Genomic DNA, 18,746 nt, shown 5'->3' with positions numbered 1-18,746 from the left:
AAAATGACGGTTGGACTCAATGATCTTAAAGGTCTTTTCCAACCTCAACGATTCTAGGATTCTATGAAAAGGATGTGGCAGGAGAGTGGAGAAACAGCGTGATATTGCCTGCTCCCCTGGTTGCCCCGGGTGTAAGGCATTTCAAAATTGTAGGAAAGAAAAAAGTTCATAAACCAATGCTATTTTTGTCATGCTTTATTGATTTCAAATTCATTTTATGGCTATTTTTGAAGCCACAATCCCAGAAATTCCCAAGCTGCCTATTGCCATTCTTGCAAGTGGCCCTGTTGATTTCAGATGGGCTCCCTCCATGAGCGAGGAGAGCGGAGATCAGCTGCATGCTCTCCCTCTCACTCTGCGAAACACAAGCTACTGGTAGATCAAACACCAGCTCGCGGCCACCTCGCTTCATCGAGAAGTTGGCTAAGAGCTATCTGCCAGGAGTCAATGGCCAAACAGTCCCCACCTCAGCCTCACAATCATCTTTTCTCTTGTTTCATTTTGCTGTGTGTCACCTTAGTAGAACCAAATAATACTGTTTTCAATTCCTATGTTAAGATAGCAGGTGCAGCTGTTTTCTGCACTTACTTAGAAAGATGTTCATTTCTTCACAAAGGGCTGTTCATAAAGCTCTGTTTAATATTTTTACAAAAGGAAACATTTGTCGCAGTATAAAGTATTTTAAATATTTGCAAGAATTCTAATAGGTGATGATTTTAATTCAAATGAAGCTACAGCTAATCAGGAGACAGAGCTTATGCAGAACTTACTTACCCTTGTAAACAAAAAATATTATTATACAGCCACTTAGCATAATTACTACATAAGAATAGGATCCAGCAAAGCGTTAAAGTGAATGTTTGACATTTAGGCATCTGGTTAGAGTTAGTGGGGCTATCATTTTACCTTCATGTTAGAAAAAACCTGCCCTGATAAAGTTTAATTTCTCAGGTTTAGAGCCCATGAGCTTTGCATAAAAATAAGATTTTATTTTATATGAAAATATGCTCTGTCATAGTCAGATTTTTTTTTTATTCTTTCCCTCCCTTGCCCTCAAATGTGTGTGTCTGAGGCTGACACGTTGTCTCAGCAAATTAAGTCAAGCTGGAAGCAAGGGTACAGTGTTACGGCAGAGCAGCAAGTAAGATTTACATTTTCAAGCAAAAGTAGTAATTAGGCCATTGCATATTTTATATCTTCATGTTTATTTTCAAAGCAGTATATCAAAATAAGCACAGATGTAATGAGACATAAGTGCTCCAACAAGCAGTCGGGGTTCATCAAGTAAAAACTACAAATTACTCTTCTGTTTTGCTGCCACCCACAGAGTTTACATCTTTAAAATACCAGCAGGCAGGTGCTCTGGCCAGAGCTAATTGGGCCTATAGTTAGGGACACACTGGGTTTCTGTAACATGAATTATGAAGGGAATAGGCCTAATTTTGAGTGACATAGTACTTGGCACCGTGTTGTGGACTTCACTTCAGTGTGTGAGGTATTAGATACTTTGGGAAGTAAAACGGGAAGTTTTGAACTGGTTATGCTGGTGCAGATGGTTATAACTGCTTGACCTGAGGCATCCAGAGCAGCGCCATGGGAGGATAAGCAGGCAAGCTTTGAATGCAGGGTCCCAGGTCTGTTGTTGCTGTGCGATGGGGATGGTCTAGAGGGTCTCAAGCTCTAAATCCTCATGACCCAAATTGTCCTCCCTCTGGCTGCGTGTACAGTGTCTGTATGCTTGTGTGTGTTTGTTAGGTGAAGTTGCTGCTCTCCATTGCTGTCCTTAGCAGGCAGCTTGGGCAGTAACCATTATTCTTACATGTGTTTCTGCACACAGTCTTGCAATGTTTGCCTACACATGCTGCTGCTTTTCCAGCAGAAGTAACGTGACCACAAAATCAGCTGACTGGAACTGCAATTATATGCTAATTTAAGGTTTTCAACCATTAAATCCCTATAGTATTTCTCCCTATTTTGGTAGCTTTCTTTATAGTGAGAGTAACTGTGTAAATTGAGCTAGATTTAAAAGAAAAGAAGTCCCTGGAATTAACTCTTTGTTTTTTCTGCCCCCTTCTTTGCTTCACCCTCCCATCCCAAAGATGCAGTCCTTCCCTACTACCTGCTAGAGTACCCCACATCCAGATACATACTGTAAGTACAGTAAGAGACAACAATCCAGAACATAATCCTTCGGCTTTCTTCCCCACAGATCTGATGGCACACAAGTGTTGTTGTGGCTCTCACAAATAGAAAACAGGTCGGGTATTCCCATCTGCCCTCTTTTGAATTGCATCAATTCTGATTATGAGCCAGAAGGAAGAAGAAATGGAGGGTAGCTCCCCGCCACTCTGTGTCACCTGTGGCCAAGCACATTTACCAGAAGAAAACCACTTGTACAGCTACACTGAAGAAGTAGATGATGATCTGATATGCCACATTTGCCTGCAACCTTTGCTTCAGCCGTTAGACACGCTCTGTGGTCACACCTTCTGCGCAGCCTGCCTTACGAACTTCCTTGTGGAAAAAGACTTCTGCCCCATGGACCGCAAGCTTGTGATTCTCCAGACGTGCAGAAAGTCCAGCATACTAGTGAATAACCTCCTGGACAAGCTAATGGTTAGCTGCCCTTTCACAGAACACTGCTCAGAGGTCGTGCAACGTGGTCACCTTGAACAGCATTTCCAAACCCAGTAAGTTGTTGTTGATAGACCTTTTTTTTCACTTTTTCTTAAGGAGAGGAAAAAAAATCTTCAGTTAATGCTGATTAAAATAGACAGTTAATGTAAAGAAAGATTTATTGATTTCACTCCCAAGTAACACTACAGTATCATTAATTTAGAGCTGAATTTAGTCCATTTGTATGATGATATCTTACTCTTTTTTTAGAATCAAATGCATTCAAGGTATTTCATACCATCATTAGCAGTTCTGGGCAGATACCTTGTGGTTAGCTGCATAATGGAAGTGTGTATTTAGTCATCCAAAGAGATCTGTGAGTTTTGGGAAGCTGAGCTACCATAAATATTTTAGTAGTACATTAAGCGTTTTATAATTGCCCTTTCTTCGGTCCTTTTTTGAATCGCAAATGACCTATATGAGAACTAGAGCAGAAAATATTCCAGTTTGGTATTGGTCTTTGGAGCCGAGTGCTCCTTTCTTCCAGGTGAGCACGCACTTACCCCTTCCACCGCACTGTGGGGCTCGCAGGGTGAGGCGGTGTGGAATTGCTCCCTGGCTGGACTCCCCCTCCAGGCTTACCTCTCCTGGTGGCCAGGACACCCTCTCCAGGGAGCAGTTTAGTTCATCTGCAAGGAGAGAACTGATGATGAACGATCCTCTGTTTTGCAGGGTAAAAGCACGTGCTGCTGCTTTTGTCTTGCATCTTCTGCCTTCTGCCTTCCTCTCAAAAGAGTAAAGAGATGCATTCAGGGCTGTGGTTTCTGATGGCAGACAAGTGCTTTGGCATAGTCCAGGTAACAGCACCTCAGATTTGAGGGGATCTTAGATTTGAGGTCTAAGAGATGCCCTTTTTTGTGGCCTGTATCTGGTGTCCAGTGAAACAGCTTCCCCCGTAGTTTTCAGGTGTGAGTCACATTCCTAGGTGTGTGTTTTTCTGCCTGTGCATTGAGGAGGAAGCCCTGGGAGACCAGTGCAGTGCTCCGGACTGCTGCTGGGGGGACATTCCTGCACAGATGTGGTAATGCTGAGGGTCAGAGCATCCCTGGTGAGCAGGCTGGCCAGCCAGAGCACAGAGGTGTGTTCACATGGCTGCAGGCTGCAGGGTCTTGAAGCCCATAACTGGAAATAGCTCTGCAGCCTGCCATTCAAACACATCCCCATTTGAACTGGAGACCTCGTTTCCTGAAGCACCTGGATTCTCATGGGGAATTTATTCACTGAAGATATTTACTGAAGTTACAGTGATTTAACCAACTAAAAACCAGGACGATTTCACATTACTAAAATTGAAAAAAACCATTAGCAAAGGGTTTCTTGACCCCCTGCAAAGGTCAAGAGCCCACTTCACATGCTAGAGGCTCAGTGTTTGTGAATTTGGGTGCCTTTGGCCCACCCAGTTCTGGATCTGGCTTTCCCTGTTGAGGGTGCTGCTGTCTCATGGAGTAAGAGGTGGTGGCAGCAGTCTCCAGCCCAGGCCAGAGGTGCTCTGCAAGGTTAGCTTTCTGCTGCTAAGGGGAAAAATTAGCAAAGTTACTTATAATTTTTCTACCTTTGATCAGCACTTGTCTGACAGGCCTCAAATATTAATTTCAGTAGTAATGCGGGTAAAGGGACTGACAGTCTGCTGTGAGTTGCTATCACTGAGATTATGTTTCTCTATAGATTTCAACCACAAAATATTGACCCCTTAGTGCAAATACCCTTTCCCTTTGCCATACATATAGCTGACTTTAATGTATTTTAGATCCTCCTTTTTGTCTTCATTTTTTTGAGATGATGGTGCTATGGCCATAAAACTCACAGGAAAAAAACCCACACACAATAAATAAGCAAATTGGAATATTGGTTTTTACACAGAAGCCACACAACAAGCACAATTCCTGATTTCTAGTGTCAAGTCTCCTACATGGACATGTGCAAGCCATTCCAGTGTCTTGGTCTCTTCTCCTTAAGGTAGTAGTAAAAATACCCTTCACAGACATACTTTGCAGAATTGCAGTGTTGTAAACCATGCTTTGGTTCTGTAAAAGCCTGGCGAGTTTTATTCCAGTTCTTATTATTGAATGTCCATGGCTTGGATTTTCCCCTCAGGATCTTCAAGATCCTATGCTTCTGGCTCACTTGGCCTGACCCCAGCCAGGGGCAGGAAGAATTGGCTTAGTAACATGTTCCCACAGCCTCTGCTGTCCCTCCTCCCCAGTGGCAGGCTCCCCCCACTAAGTCCTGGCTTTGCAAACCCAAGGAGCAGGAGACTGGAGAGATGGAGCAGTGGTCTCGCTTCTCATCAAACCCTAAAGCCTCTAAGGTAGTGCAGTACAAGGTAGTGCTCCACAGGCTGGGCAGCTTCTTCTTTACCACTCATGACATGGATTTTCCTTCCTCTTGGGACGGTTTGGAGGGCTGAGTTACCTTAAGGCCAAAGGTATGGTTATAATTGCAGAGGCTGGGGAGTAGGAAATCACAGGGAACCTTTGCTGCTGGGGGTTTCAGCTTTCCAGGGGGTGAGTAGCGCAGCATCACTGGCACTCCCACCCGAGGGAAGAATTAGGAGGGAACTTTCTGAGTGACCCCTAAAGGGGGACTTCTGCAACCTTGTGCTTGCAGAGACTGTGCAGTACCATTATTTTTTTTAAGCACAGCACTAATTAATTATCACCAAAGGTATCTTATACCTCTGCCCAATTTAATTCTCAGAAATGCAGGAACGTCTTTTGCCATCCCACCTCCAACTCATGGCAGGGCAGGAGAGGAGAAGGACATTGTGCTCCAGCATGCCCAGGCACAGATTGAGCAGACTGAGCTGACACCGATCTCTTTAATTCCAGTGAATCAGTAGAGGGGAGAGAAAGTGTGTGACTTTGCTAATAAAAAAATAAAATAATAATCATAAACAATCCAGTGCCTGCAGTGAGAACAGCTCAGAGCCCATCTGAAATCTCGACTGAACGTGATCTGTGTTCTCAGTGAATAAATTCAAGTAGACTCCGCTAAAGTCACCGGGGCAGTCGGCAGTCCTCACATTTCTTACATGATTCAGGCTCAGACCAATCCTGGTTCTCGGCGAGAAAATGAAAGTTTGCCCTGATCAGAGACAAGGTCACTGATGGGACAAGGTGAGTTTGCTGTTTTGTGCTTTGTAATTGATGAGAGAACTTTATTTTTTTTTTTTTAAATGCTGGTTGCCATGGAGTAGTCCATTGAAAGCATCCTTATTTAAAATGTTAGCTCTTGCATCCTTCAAAAAAAAAAAAACAACCCCAAGGAGAGACATGTCCTTGGATTATTACATGATTTATGTTTGCACAAAAACATCTGACTGGATTTGGGGAATTCAGATGGAGATGCAAACAGCCAGCAGTTGGCTGTGATCTTTTGTGGTGTTTTACTTTAAAAAGGTGTGGTCTTCTGATATCGCCTGCTTCAAAACTCCGCGGGGGGCATTTTTTTCCCCCCCTTGTCAGACAGCTACACCCTTCCGTGATGCAGTTTAGCTCGTAACCCATCTGCTTGTGGGCAGTGATGTAAACGCACCAGCTGCCTCTGAAGAACCACTCTGAATCCTGCAGGAGGCAGGTCTCTTCCCCGAGCATCGCTCTCCTCTGCAGCATAAGTCACTGTCTCGCCAACCACGCTGTGCTGTCCCTAAACCCTCACGTCTACCCATCCGAGAGTCAGATCGAGTAATCCTCTTACAGGTCAATGATTTTTGCAGTGTAGCTTCGTTTAAGGGATTTAAGCTCGATTCATAATGTGCTACCATTGCGTTGAAATGGAAAGGCTCGCTTAGAAGGGGCTTGGCTGGCACAAAAGCTTCACGTTGTGTGTCCCACCAGCACAGAGAAACGGTGGGAAGGAGGAAACCTAGCAGCAGTGCCAGCCCTGCACTGAAAATGAAGGCTCTCCTGTTACTGGTCCTACCTTGGCTAAGTCCTGCAAACTACATAGACAATGTGGGCAACCTGCACTTCTTGTACTCCGAGCTGTGAGTACGCACGGTCGCGCCGGCGTCGTGCTCTCTGTCTGTCTGTCTCACCCGAGCAGTGGGAATGGGCTCGCCACGAGCGTTTTGGGGGGTCTGTCTGTCTGCCTGTGTGTCTGTGTGTGTGCGTATGTGTGAAGAAAATTCAGCAACGTCTTGCCAACAGCTTCAAACCGTGCTGTGAACTAGCTGCTTCCCATCCGGAAGGCTAATAATAGCAGTACGTCCCCATTGCTTTCTGCTTTGGAAGCAGCTGAGACATACTAAGTGAAGCTGCCTTTTTCCTTATCAATTTGCTTTTCTGTGAGGACATTTTTGGTGGTTGTTGGGTTTGGGGGTGGTTTTTTTTGCCATTTCTGAATCTGTGTTGTTTTCTTTACTTTCCATAAATAGCTTTGCAGGGGAGCTGGGCATAGAGGAGGGCATCAGGATAGACACCCCCAGTGGAGTGCTCTCTGTGTGTATATGCATAATGTTCTGTGTGTAAAGCTGCTTGCCTGTAGCAAAACGCTGAGAAGCCTTTCACCAGAAATAATTCACTTGAGACAGGAAAGAAATTTCCCGTATTTCTGTTTTTGCCCACAGCAGAATGTTATTTTCTCTGTAATGCGAATTTAAATGTAGCAATCCATTCATATATCTTCATGTTTAAAAAAAAATAATACAAAACACCTCAAACTACCCCATAGCTGATCTTTCCAACCCATAAAACAAATATTCTATGGTATCATCTGTAAATGATGCTAGTTTAATTTGTGTTTGAATGCTATTGTACTAGTTAATAGGGCTTTTATGACTAGAAATAGATATATTTTCCAGTATGTTTTAATTAATTATGTTTTGTTTGTATTTTAACAAATTGTAAACTCTCAAGATCTTCCTTGAGATAATGAATGAAATGGCTAATTCTGCTCAAAAATGAAAAATGACTGTATTGTGCCTACAGTGGGAATGTTAGTAACAGTTGTGATTAGTGCCAATGAGACTAATTTCCAAATGATTTTGTCTCTACTGTCAGACGAAAATAGCAGTGTTTTGCAGAAACACAAAGTCCCCTTTTGAAATTCTTGTGTGATATGCATGGCAACTATTAATAATTTAGTCATGCTGCGTACAACAGCTCAGGATTTCTGTACGCCATAGGTGTTTTTAAACATTTAACAAATCTGGTGTTGAGGGTTGCCGCTCATTTTGCCTCATTTTAATTTACTGGCATTTTGTTTAAGAACATTAATTTAAAAAAACCCAAACCACCAACAAACAAAAAACAGTTAAGCCAAGCAGGCTACAGGAGCAATCAAGCTCAAAACAGAGCAGATGAACACTTATAATGGAAACAATGGCATCTGGGACATCTAGTTTCCAGGAAAACAAACTGATGAGATTAATCAGAGCACAGGCGCAGGCACCGCCTACTTGCTTTTCTTGGGGAATTCAGGTTCACTGATTCTCCCAGGGTAAAGGGCTACGACTTACGGTAGCTATTCGTCTCTTATTTATTTAGCCTTCTAACCCACAGAGATGTTAGTCTTGCTGGATGTCAGCAGTCGTTCTTAATGGATTGGGTGTGGGCGGGGGCTTGGACGTGCATCTTCGGGTGTCAGCAATGGGAGGTGCATGTCTCCTGCCCGGTGCCCAGCCCTGGATTTTACCTGGCCCTGGGTACCGGTGCTCAGGACCTCCTGCACCGCTCTGTCTCTGGCTGGGGCAATGGGAAGCAGGATATGCTGGGGCTGACATAATCCAAAAGGGTGCTGGGCAGTTTGAGCCCATTTCAGAAACTTCTCTTCCTCCTCTGTATGTATTTGGTGCCTCTGGCTGCTGCTGGATGCCGCACAAGGCACAGACGTATTAATCTGTGGGATGGAATCAAGGTCCTCTCTAATAGCAGCAGTTGAAAGAAAAAGAGAAATACTGTTTTCAGTCCTGTTTAATCAGTTTATACAAATATTATGACCTACAGGTTGCTACCTCAGTTGCTCAGGCACTTGCATGCGGGATGTTTATCATGAAAATTTTGTGAGTGGGACAGCAGGGGCACCGGTGTCCAGGACAGCCTGGCACCTAGGGGCACAGAATTACTGCCCCAGTCCTTTTGTGCCCCAAACCCCACAGAGGCAGCTTCGTAAATCCTTTCCCACAGGCAACTGAAAACCCACCGCCATGTGTAACATACCTGATGACTTGCCTCAAGGCTTGACACTAGACCATACTAGGTGGAAAACTTTTTTTTTTTTTTCATTATCACACTATCTTTGGTTGCTGGCCAGTACAAATACTGGCCTCAGTCAGGACTCTTTTTTTTGTTGGCTGGCAGCCACCAGAGATACCACCCGAGGAGGAGGAGGGGGCTGGCAGGGGTGTGAGTGGCGAGGGAAGAGCTGGAGGACCATGGGGGATGTGGTTACCATCACTGGTGCTGGTGCAAGAAGAAGAATAAGGGTGCTGAGATTTGCACTGCCCTCCTGCTCATACAGCCCATCTTTTCCCTTCTACCTCATTCAAACAAAGGTTAGGTTATTTGTGTTGCATTGGCAGGGTTTGCTTTAGTTGAGGGCATTTTTTTTTTTATAAGTGCAGAACAAGTGGCTTGGAGAATAGGGATTACAGTATAGCCCAAAGCCCGTCTGGAGATGCAGGCTCTGGAATCCATCTAAGAAATAAAAAGGAGATTTTAGGAGAGTCGAAGAGGAGAAATGAAGTTGGGAAAAGGCTGCATCAGACCTTTGCACTTCAGCTGGGTGCCGTGTAGGTGAGAAAGAGAGGTGTGTGGATGTGTGGTAGTGGCACTTGATGGGACAGATGTTGGGTGCTGCTATTTTTAGTTTTCTATTATTGGTCTGATAATTATAGGTATTGTCAGCAAGCAAATATGTATCTCCTGACACTGTCACCTGCACTAAAACCAATTCCCTGGCCTTTGCCTGTTGTCCCTCCCTTGCCCCCAGCAAAGATCTCAGCACAGATGCTGTTCTTGTCCTCGCTCTTAGCCAAATCATGAAGAGCAGCCCATGGTAACTCAGGGTGCTCCCTCCTGAGGGGAAGCCCAGGGAAACAGCTGGCAGAAGGACAAGAGAAATCTGTGAGGTCTCCCTCGAGAAACCTCTGTTACCAGTGGGATGTAGCCACAAAGCCCGATGGCTCTTGGCATCCTAAGGATATACATGGGTCTTGAGGAGACCCTACTCCAGGGTCCATGCCTTCTCCTTTATATCCTTGTAAAGCTGCTTCAACAGGCATCTGCTCTCTTTCTTTCTTATCTAAAATATCTTCAGAAAGGAAATACTTACCCAAACACTCTTTTGAGTCAGGGTATGTTATTCCCCCCAGTTAAAAACAAGGTGTGTGGATGGAGAGGCAGCCTGTGGCCACTGCAGGAGGCTCTCCTGGGGGTGAGGACCTGGTGGCACTGATCACACCGAGGGACACCAGCTTCCATCGCTATCCCTCTCACTTCAAAGCAGGACCTGTGCAGCAGGATATTTCTCAATAGAAGTGTTTTCTGCAGTTTGATGTCAATGAGACACTTACTTAGAAATAAAATTATGAGGGGAAGAACTCTGACTGCAAGACTAGGCAGTGAATAACCTCACCTTGTCCCTCTGAGGACCTCTGTCACGTGGAAAATGTGGGGTAGTTTCCAACCTAATCCCCCTTCAGCACGTGGCCGCACTGACCGAGCAAATGCCTGGGAGGGTGCCGGGCATCGCATGTGCTCAGCACAGGTCAAGCTCTGGGGAGCCTGTGGCAGCCGCACTTGCTGGTGCTGCTTCTCTCCAAGGATTAAACAGCTCCTGGCCTTAGTCACTGCTGGTAATCCAACAGCTAGATCCACCCCACTAATTTGAATCAAGCCTTTTTAAAAAAAAATCTATTGTTTGTTAGAGTGAAATGCACAACCTACTCCCACATGCAAAAAATTACTTCTGTTTTTCTTACCCCTCTTGAGTTTTACATGAAACAGTCAAAGGGATCTCACCAAATTAACTGGATCAAGTTTCCCCATATAACTTTTATACAATAACTACTCTCTTAAATTTCAAAACAGCACTTTGGGCTGAAATAGCCAGTAAAACTTAGTTTCTCTGTTCATTCAATTTAAAAAGAAGAGATGTAAGCACCAGCTGTCTTCTAGTGTCCTTGGGCATGTCTTTTTTATGGTAAGAACAATTTAGTTCAAGCTATTAGGTGCACCTTCCCAGCCCACTTCCAGCACCAAGCTTAACTGTGCGGCCAACTTCTTTAATTTCTGTTCAAGTCTGTGGGGAAACTCGTGTCTGGCTTCAAGTCTGTCCTTGTGAAACTAGCTGCACAGAGGCTGGGGAGCACAGGGCACACGTTATTCATGACAAAATTGGTAAGCCTGGAGTGCCTTTTGGGCTCATGTGTTAGTCCACTGCAAAAGCCACATGTTGGCCTCCTTACTCTGTGCAAAGCTGCGTGTATGGAAATCTGTGTTGGAGTTAAGCTGTGAGGTTAATTAAAGCTGGAAGTGTTGGAAAGCAAGGCTTGAATGGAAAGATTCTTGAATGAAAATACAAATGAAATGTTTAGAATATCTGCGTTACATAGCCAGGACAAAGCATGCTTAGATAAAATGTGAAGGGTCTTTTCCAGTGTACTAGAACTGGATGTCTCTCAGGGAAAGCAGAGCTGAGGTGAATTAAAGCAGAAAGGCATAGGTGCATCAAGGGCTGCCCATTAGCTTCACTCCTATGCTACAGCTTCACAAAGGGGCCAGGATGGAAACATGGCAAACTGACATCTTGCGTGGAAGCAAGAAATACAGTCGTCTTGGTTCCTGACTCTTCCTGTCTCCAATATTCTCTCTGGGAAAGCTTCTGAATGGGATATTATCCTGCCTCATGTCTGAGCATGTACCCTGGTGCAGAGGAGCAGTAGGCACTGGGCACTCTCAGGCCCTCTTTGTTTCTCCTCAAGCTCTCTGCAAGGGCAGCAGATCCTCCAAGGAGCTGGTTTTCCTTCAGACTTCTGAGATCTTTCAAAAAATCTCCAGCAACAGCTAGTGTCACTTCCCCATCCTGTCCTCTCACTGCCTTATGTCTGACCCCACTCCACCAGCCCTCTCACTTGCTCTTCCACCCTGCACTCTTCGTACCTCTTTTGGTCCTTAACTTTGTTTATTCCCCTCCTCTCTCATGCCTTGACCCTGCCTCTGCTGTTCTTCTCCCTTTGTATTTCCAGTCTTTAGAATTGCACAGTAAAACTTGAAATGTTAGTATGAATATGGCCTGAAAGCCCCCAAGCAGAAGCCCATGTAGGTGAACTGCAAATATACTGTATTATTTTTAAAAGTACAGGAGGAGTTGTTATCTAAACTCGTGGTGTTGAGGTGTGCAAACTGAATTTTCTAAGTACATTAGGTGTTGTATTCAGGAGCGTTTGACAGAGACTATGCTGCTAGCATAGGAGGTGCAGCAGAAAGTAGTCGTTTCTACTGACTGTGACTGTTTTGGGTCTGGTCACTCTGTGACCAAGGACTAATTGCACTCTGCCAAATATGCAGCATTTTCCCCTTAGCAGCACGGTGGGCTCTGGGTCTCTCCCCCACCTTCTGCCACCCTCTCCCAGAGACAGTACCTTTTCCCGCCTGCACATCCTGCCTGGTTCCACAAACTCAGGTTAGAGAGTGCGGCATTTTCATGGTATGAGTAAGTGTTACTGGTTAGCATCTTTTTCCCCAGCACTGTGATTCTAGGTGCAGAAATAAATGTGTCTGGGACAGCTCCAGAAACCAAAACCCCTTTGAGAGCTTTAAGAATTTGTTGATTCTGCCTGGGAATTGTGTGTGTAATAGAAGTTGGCATTTCAGTTATACTTTGAGAAAGATTCTGCTTCATTCCTTCTGTGCATGCATGAAAGTCACCTTTACTCCATTCACAACTACTCACACACACTTTAGTTCAGAATTAGACTTTTTACTCTGCTGGAATGTTTTCTCATGGCTGGAGCCTTCTCACACCTTTGGAAAAGGCTGATGTTGGCCAGCGTCACACTCAACAAACGCATTTTGTTGCCAAAAGTAAAACCTGAGCCAGCCAAAAAAAGTGAAACCCTGCCAAGCTGGAAAGGCAATGCAACAATTATGGTTGGCAGAAAGATTTCTTTTCATGAATGAGTTATGTCTCAGTTATGTCTGATTATTGTGTAGGTTGCTCAAAAGAAGTGTGCTTACATGCCTTGCCCATGTAACGGGAGCACGGAGGGGGTAAACCTTATCCCATTCTGAGGCTGCTTCACACTGGGTGATCCACGTTGGGATGGGGACCAGAGAGGGCAAAGCACCGGGGGGCTGGCGGGATAGGAGGAAGGAGTGAGGGGATGGGAGTTGCAGGAAGTTGGTGGTTACTCACAAGCAACTGACTCTCATTTCTTGTCTGACATTAAGCCACGCAGGCCGTATGCTGCAAGTTTGGCCGACCTCCGCATCTCTCTGACAATTAACCTAGTTTAGCACTGGCACTGGCAGCATGACAAGGATATTTTTCCTTGAGCTATTTCTCTGACAAATCTGGCAGAACTGGGCTGTCCTGCAACGCGAGGATAAACACTGCTCTTGCAGAGCTCTTATGCCTGTCATAGCTTAAATCCTGCTCTGAATACTCGTTCTGAGATCATCTGCAACACAGCTTGTTTCACTGTAGGGAAGCAGACTAGTAGGTCTGAGGATCTTGGGGTTTTTTAACACTCTTGACCTTTTGGGGGAATCTGCCTTCAAGGTCCCCAGACTGCAGAGCAGCTGGCTGTGTTTTGTGACCTTCTCCATGAGCAAAGCTATTGTTCAGGAACTAGACTGGGTGCTTGCAGTAACTGGGTGCATGAGGATGCCAACAGCACAGGACACGAAAGCAGAGGTTTTATAGTAACATCGCTGGCAATGTTGGACTAATATGCCTGTGTGACAGCATAGATGTGGCTGCTGGGGGCTTCCTATTTCAAAAGGAGGGTCCAGGCTGGTCCCTCTGTGTTGAACTGGTACCTCGTGGAGGCATCTGTTAGTCAATGACATGTCATATGTCGCGACTAAAACCCCACTGCCACCGAAGAATTCCTGGCTTGGAGCTGAACTCTGTTTTGGGATTAAGGATGTGAACTTTTTTTAACATCTTAGAAAGCTGAATTCACTCCTAGGCCTCAGCAAAGTTGCAGCTGGTGAAGACTGAATATAGCCCGTGAATCCTTGGACTCTCTCTAGGACATGCTTTATCCATTCATATAATTTATTAATTGACGACAGATTCTGAATATAGATTGACAGTGGGCAAGTCAAGCCATATTTCTAGGAAGTTTCCATCTCCTTTCTGTTGAATTTCTGTTGGCAGCACCATCAAACTTTATCAATAAAGTCTTGTTCTTCTCAGCAGCGCAGGCAGACAATCAGATTTGTAACTATCACACATAGCATTGACTGTATCTACTCTGGTATTCATTCTCTTTTCTTTTTATGAAGACACTGAGCTGAGTATAATGGATACCTGGGTGAGGAGGAAATAATCACCATTGACTCCTCTGTCCTTGTGGAGTTGTCTTGCTCCATGACACTGCTGTGACACATGGCATGAAGTCAGCTTAAGACAAGATATTTGCAGTTGCTGGAGCCATGCTCATTTTTTATTTGCTCTTCTACTAACTCACTACATATTATTTACCTAAATAATGTAAAATAAATGAATAAAATGTCTTTAGTGGTATAAATTTCAGCTACAAAACTTGATCATCAGTGTATTACTTTGGGATTTATTTTTCCCTCCTCGACTCTCTTGAAGTCACATTGGCAGGAAGCAAGTGTTCTAGGTCAGCAAGTCATTTCATGTGCACATATTGGGAAGCTTACACCTCTCTCTATATTACGCATTGCAGTCCCATCATTCACTAGACAGTGTGTAATATATTCTTAATGTAGAATTTCAATAATTTAGTAACCTCTTAAATATAGGATGAGGGGAATCTGACATGGTCTAAGGATTGTATTTTCTTCTCTTCTCTGCAGAACTTAGTGAGCTGATAAGATTAGTAGACTGATGGCCTCGTTATGTTTTCTGTTTTATTAAGAACAGATAGTGCTATTTTTGAAAGCATAATTCAGGTATTTTCTTTTTTCCTCCCATATGTGATAAGCATTACTGTTGTATGTTATTTTTAACATTCAGTTAACACTGGTGATATCTCACTGTTTTTAACCTTCTTTCCCATGTAAAATGAGTAGTGGAATGGTTTCATAGGAGCATCCGCAGAGGCCCCTTCACTTGTGGATTTTGTAACTCAACAGTATGAAAGGCCAGAAAACGTCCCTCATGGAGCAGGCTTTCATGGAGAGGAGATGGGCATGATTAACCAAATCTGTCCTGTGATCCACAGGAGACCACTGGAAGCAGAGAGTATGCTGTGCTGCTGCTACTATATGAGGATGTATAGGTTGATATGGATGAGCAAGGCTGTTTCGCTTGATGTGTACGAGCATCTCCTGCCAAGAGGCTAAATTACAGTCAGAAATAAGCACTCTATATGAAGAGCACATGTTGCAACACAGCCCTTTGCCAGACAGGTTTTGCAGTGGGAGCAGGAATCCCAGGAGGTGGTTGTGACTTGCCCTCACCACTGGTTCTGGTTTAAACATTTGGCATATCTCTCCTTTGAGCATCACTCTCTGGTTTTTAATTACAGCAGGAAGATGGCACTGCTGGAGAAAGGCTGAATACAATTCTTTCCCAAATGCAGTCTGTATATGCTGGTGTTTCTTTTTTGCTCTTGGCACTTCTGCAGTTACAGTTGTCATTGGGATTTGTTGTGGGATGCGCATAGTTGAAAGTGCCAGTTGCTGCTACTTTGCCCCAACCCAGACTGTGATGGAAATATCGGTACTGGTAATATCAGTAAATCAGTCTAGAAATGCTGGGAAGATCCTGCCATGGGACTGCAATCCATGCCGTCCTCGTGCCCCGCTGCTGTGACCTGAGCCCTGGCATAGGACTGGCAGAGTCCTGCACATCCCACGCAGCCACCAGCGTTGGGGACTTGCTGTGTTCTCCACATCTGCTTTCTACCTGCTCTGTGCTGTTGTGGATCAAGGGTATGGCCAGACAAATGTACTTTCCTTGGTGCAGTGTCTGTAAATTTTCTCAGTGTCCATTTTTAAATTGCATTTAAATTTTGCATATCTTGATGATTTTTAGTGGATTGAGTATGCATCATTTCTAGCAAACATGCTGTTTCCAGTTTCTTCCCTCAGAGGAGATTAAATTCCAGTACATTCTTGTTTTATTCTTCCAAGGCATGAGTGTGATGAAGTTGGACAGTAATGGTTGCTGCATTTCACTTTTTTCTGCTCTTTCCCCAGTGGTCTAAGCATCTGTAGGTTTGAAGGCACTTACAGTTATGGTCTTTGAGTTCAAAATAAATCAGAAGAGAATAGACCAAAACAGGACAGAGCATTTAATAAGATATATAGTGTACTTATAAACTTGCACTTAATATGTTGAGCTGACAAAGCAAATAAATGCAAAGTCCCACAGATCTGCCTTTTTTGTAATCTAGGCTTGAATAATAGTAATGTGACCCAAGTGAACAAGAGAAATTTATAAAGGGAGGCCGAGACCAAGTAACCCTCTTCTAGCGCTGATGAACTGTAATCCGTACCAGATATTTCCAAAACGCATTTGGTCCTGTTCCACCTACCTCATAAGACAAGCTCCCTTTCCCCTTTCCCCCTCCCCTCCCTCTTCAGTAGATACTTAGTTACATGCCTCATATTTTTGCTAACTCAGTATTGCAAAGAAGTTAACAGTCTCTTTCTTAGAGACAAAATGCATTTCACAGATTTGTGATGGTCTCCTTGCTTTTTGTTAATGTCTGCTAATTGTTGTTCGGGTCTTCCTGTGCTTCATGTCTCCTCTGTTTTTCAAATCCCCAGCAAATAGAGGTTGACAACCAGCGCAAAAAATACCATAGTCATTTTGTGCCCTGTGGTGCTTTACACCACCAAGAGAACTCACAGCTGACAGCATGAAGGTTTTTTGTCTGTGATGAGAGAGCTTGATTTGCTTGTGTGTTGTGTAAAAATAACAGTTTGCTCTTAAATAGGTGCTTATCTTTTTGCAGTGTTACATAAACTCTCTTGATGCTACCTGCTAAGTGGGAATCGGCTGCTTCTGTCCTATATATGTTTTGAGAGAAAATGCAAGTTTGAAACTCTTTAAATAGGAATCTTTCTGTTGGTTCCCTTGACATGACTTGTAATGCTCATTCAGTCTCTGTCATCACCAGTGCGAGGCTGTGTTTTGGTTTCTTTAGTCATTTTCCACCTGGCTGCTCCTGACTACCCTAAATCTTTCTCTTTCCTTTGCTTCCTCTCAATTCCTGTTTTCTTTATACCTCTGCTCTTGCCTCTCCCACACGTCTGCCCTGCTCAGTACAGCAGTACCAAGGGATCAAGCTTATCAGGGAAGCGTGGCCTTGAACGCTGCACAGCATGATGGCAGCATGTTTCTCCTGTCTGATGAAGGAGAATTGAACTGGTTTGAAAATATAAGGTGCTCTCGTGACACAGACTTCATTGTAACCACTGCAGTAAATGCACAGAGTCAAGATCAAATAAGGACGGTCCTGGATTTAACTGTGGTAGGTGAATGGAGATCACCCATCCATAGTTTCGAAGTCACTTGAAGCCAGTAAGTTCAGTCAGTCCATGGAGAGGCACTTCTGTCGGAGGTGCACAAGCCCTGCCTTCCTTGTTGTAGTTGTGGTGAGACCCTGTGTGCTCCCTTCTCTTGTCTGCAAGCACCTGACTGGTCTGTGAAATAGTCTGTGAAAGGGCTATTCCCTTGAGTGTCTTGTCTTGTTCAAGGAGAGTAAGGAAGAAAGGGAAAGAAAGAAACTGGCTGACTTGATCTGTCAAGGACCCGCGTGGTCAACTCCAGTGATGCTGAGCACACTGAGCCACATGTCTTCCATCGCCTTGCACTATTGCTGTGCTGCAAAACTCCGAGCTGGTTATGCTTATGTTAAATTTATGGATTAATGTATGAGTAAATTGTGAATTTAAGCTGCAGAGCTTAACTTCAGCAAAACACGTGGAGCAGAAGGCTAAAAACAAAGAAAGCTTTATGGATTGACCAGGTTTGGTGAGACTCTCTTTATATTAACTTCACTTCAGCAGTCTTGGTGAACTCTAAACATTTATCTGTTAGACTAAACATAGGTTAAGCCAGGCCATGAAATAGCTCAGTTGTAGAACTGACATCTAATCAGAGTTTTGTCAGCTGATCCTCTACCTATTTAAATTACCACCTGGACCAAAATCCTTAAAAGAGTTGCAAACTGTCCTACAAAACCCACTACAAACAGTGAAAATAAAATAAGGTAAGAAAATAAGTGTCATAAGTTCTCCCCCAATATCATTCAATTCCTCTTACCTAGTTGATTTGTTTGGTTCAAGGACCTCGTCTCTAGTTGTTACTGTATCTGCTATTCCAGTACTCAGACAGAGGAAGCTATGGAAAGTGGAAGAAGTAACAAAAAGAGTAATATCAATGTGCTTGATTTTTTCCTCACTTAAATTAGTTCTATACAGATATTATTCCATTGACTTTAGCAAATTACTCTCTTGAATTTCATTGGAATGAATTAGGAAGAAATTGAGGTTTTGCGTAGATGGGCAAACTTCTGGGTTTTACACCTATATAGCAGAGTGATAGAATAGCAGAGATCCAAAAAAATATTCAGTGATTCACACCATGCGGTTTTTAGCAGAGACAGCAATTTTAAAAACCAGAACATCCCTTGAGGTCGTGTGGGTGAATGAGTTGAAACAATACAAATAAAATGTTATGGACTCCAGCTTCTGCAATCTCTTTGACAACCTCCCCCTCCCTCCAAAAAAAACACATCCCTGTGTGGGATCTTTGTAAAACCTCAGACTCTGCTTTTCCCGTCCCTTGTGACAATGGTAGCTGTATGACAATAGATCCTACAAAACTGTGACTTTTCTTCTGGGTTTTTTGTTGAAATTTATCTCCCTGCATTGGCAAACACAAACTCTGTGACTCTAACACTGACCAGAAAGTCCATT

General features: G+C 43.9%; 1 protein-coding gene across 1 annotated transcript in view; it reads left to right on the top strand.

The window, feature by feature from the left end:
- Window positions 1–18,746, top strand: part of LNX1 (ligand of numb-protein X 1) — a 75,402-nt gene that overhangs the window by 5,155 nt on the left and 51,501 nt on the right. The window contains exon 2 of the mRNA XM_075025847.1: window positions 2,210–2,690. Within this exon, the coding sequence (XP_074881948.1) occupies window positions 2,305–2,690 (386 nt within the window). The 5' untranslated portion in view covers window positions 2,210–2,304. The remainder of the gene's footprint in view (window positions 1–2,209; window positions 2,691–18,746) is intronic.

Source organism: Buteo buteo, chromosome 1 (genome assembly GCF_964188355.1).
Source record: "Buteo buteo chromosome 1, bButBut1.hap1.1, whole genome shotgun sequence".
NCBI lineage: Eukaryota > Metazoa > Chordata > Aves > Accipitriformes > Accipitridae > Buteo > Buteo buteo.
Note: the sequence above shows the minus strand (reverse complement) of the source record. Positions and strands in the feature narration are given on the sequence as shown.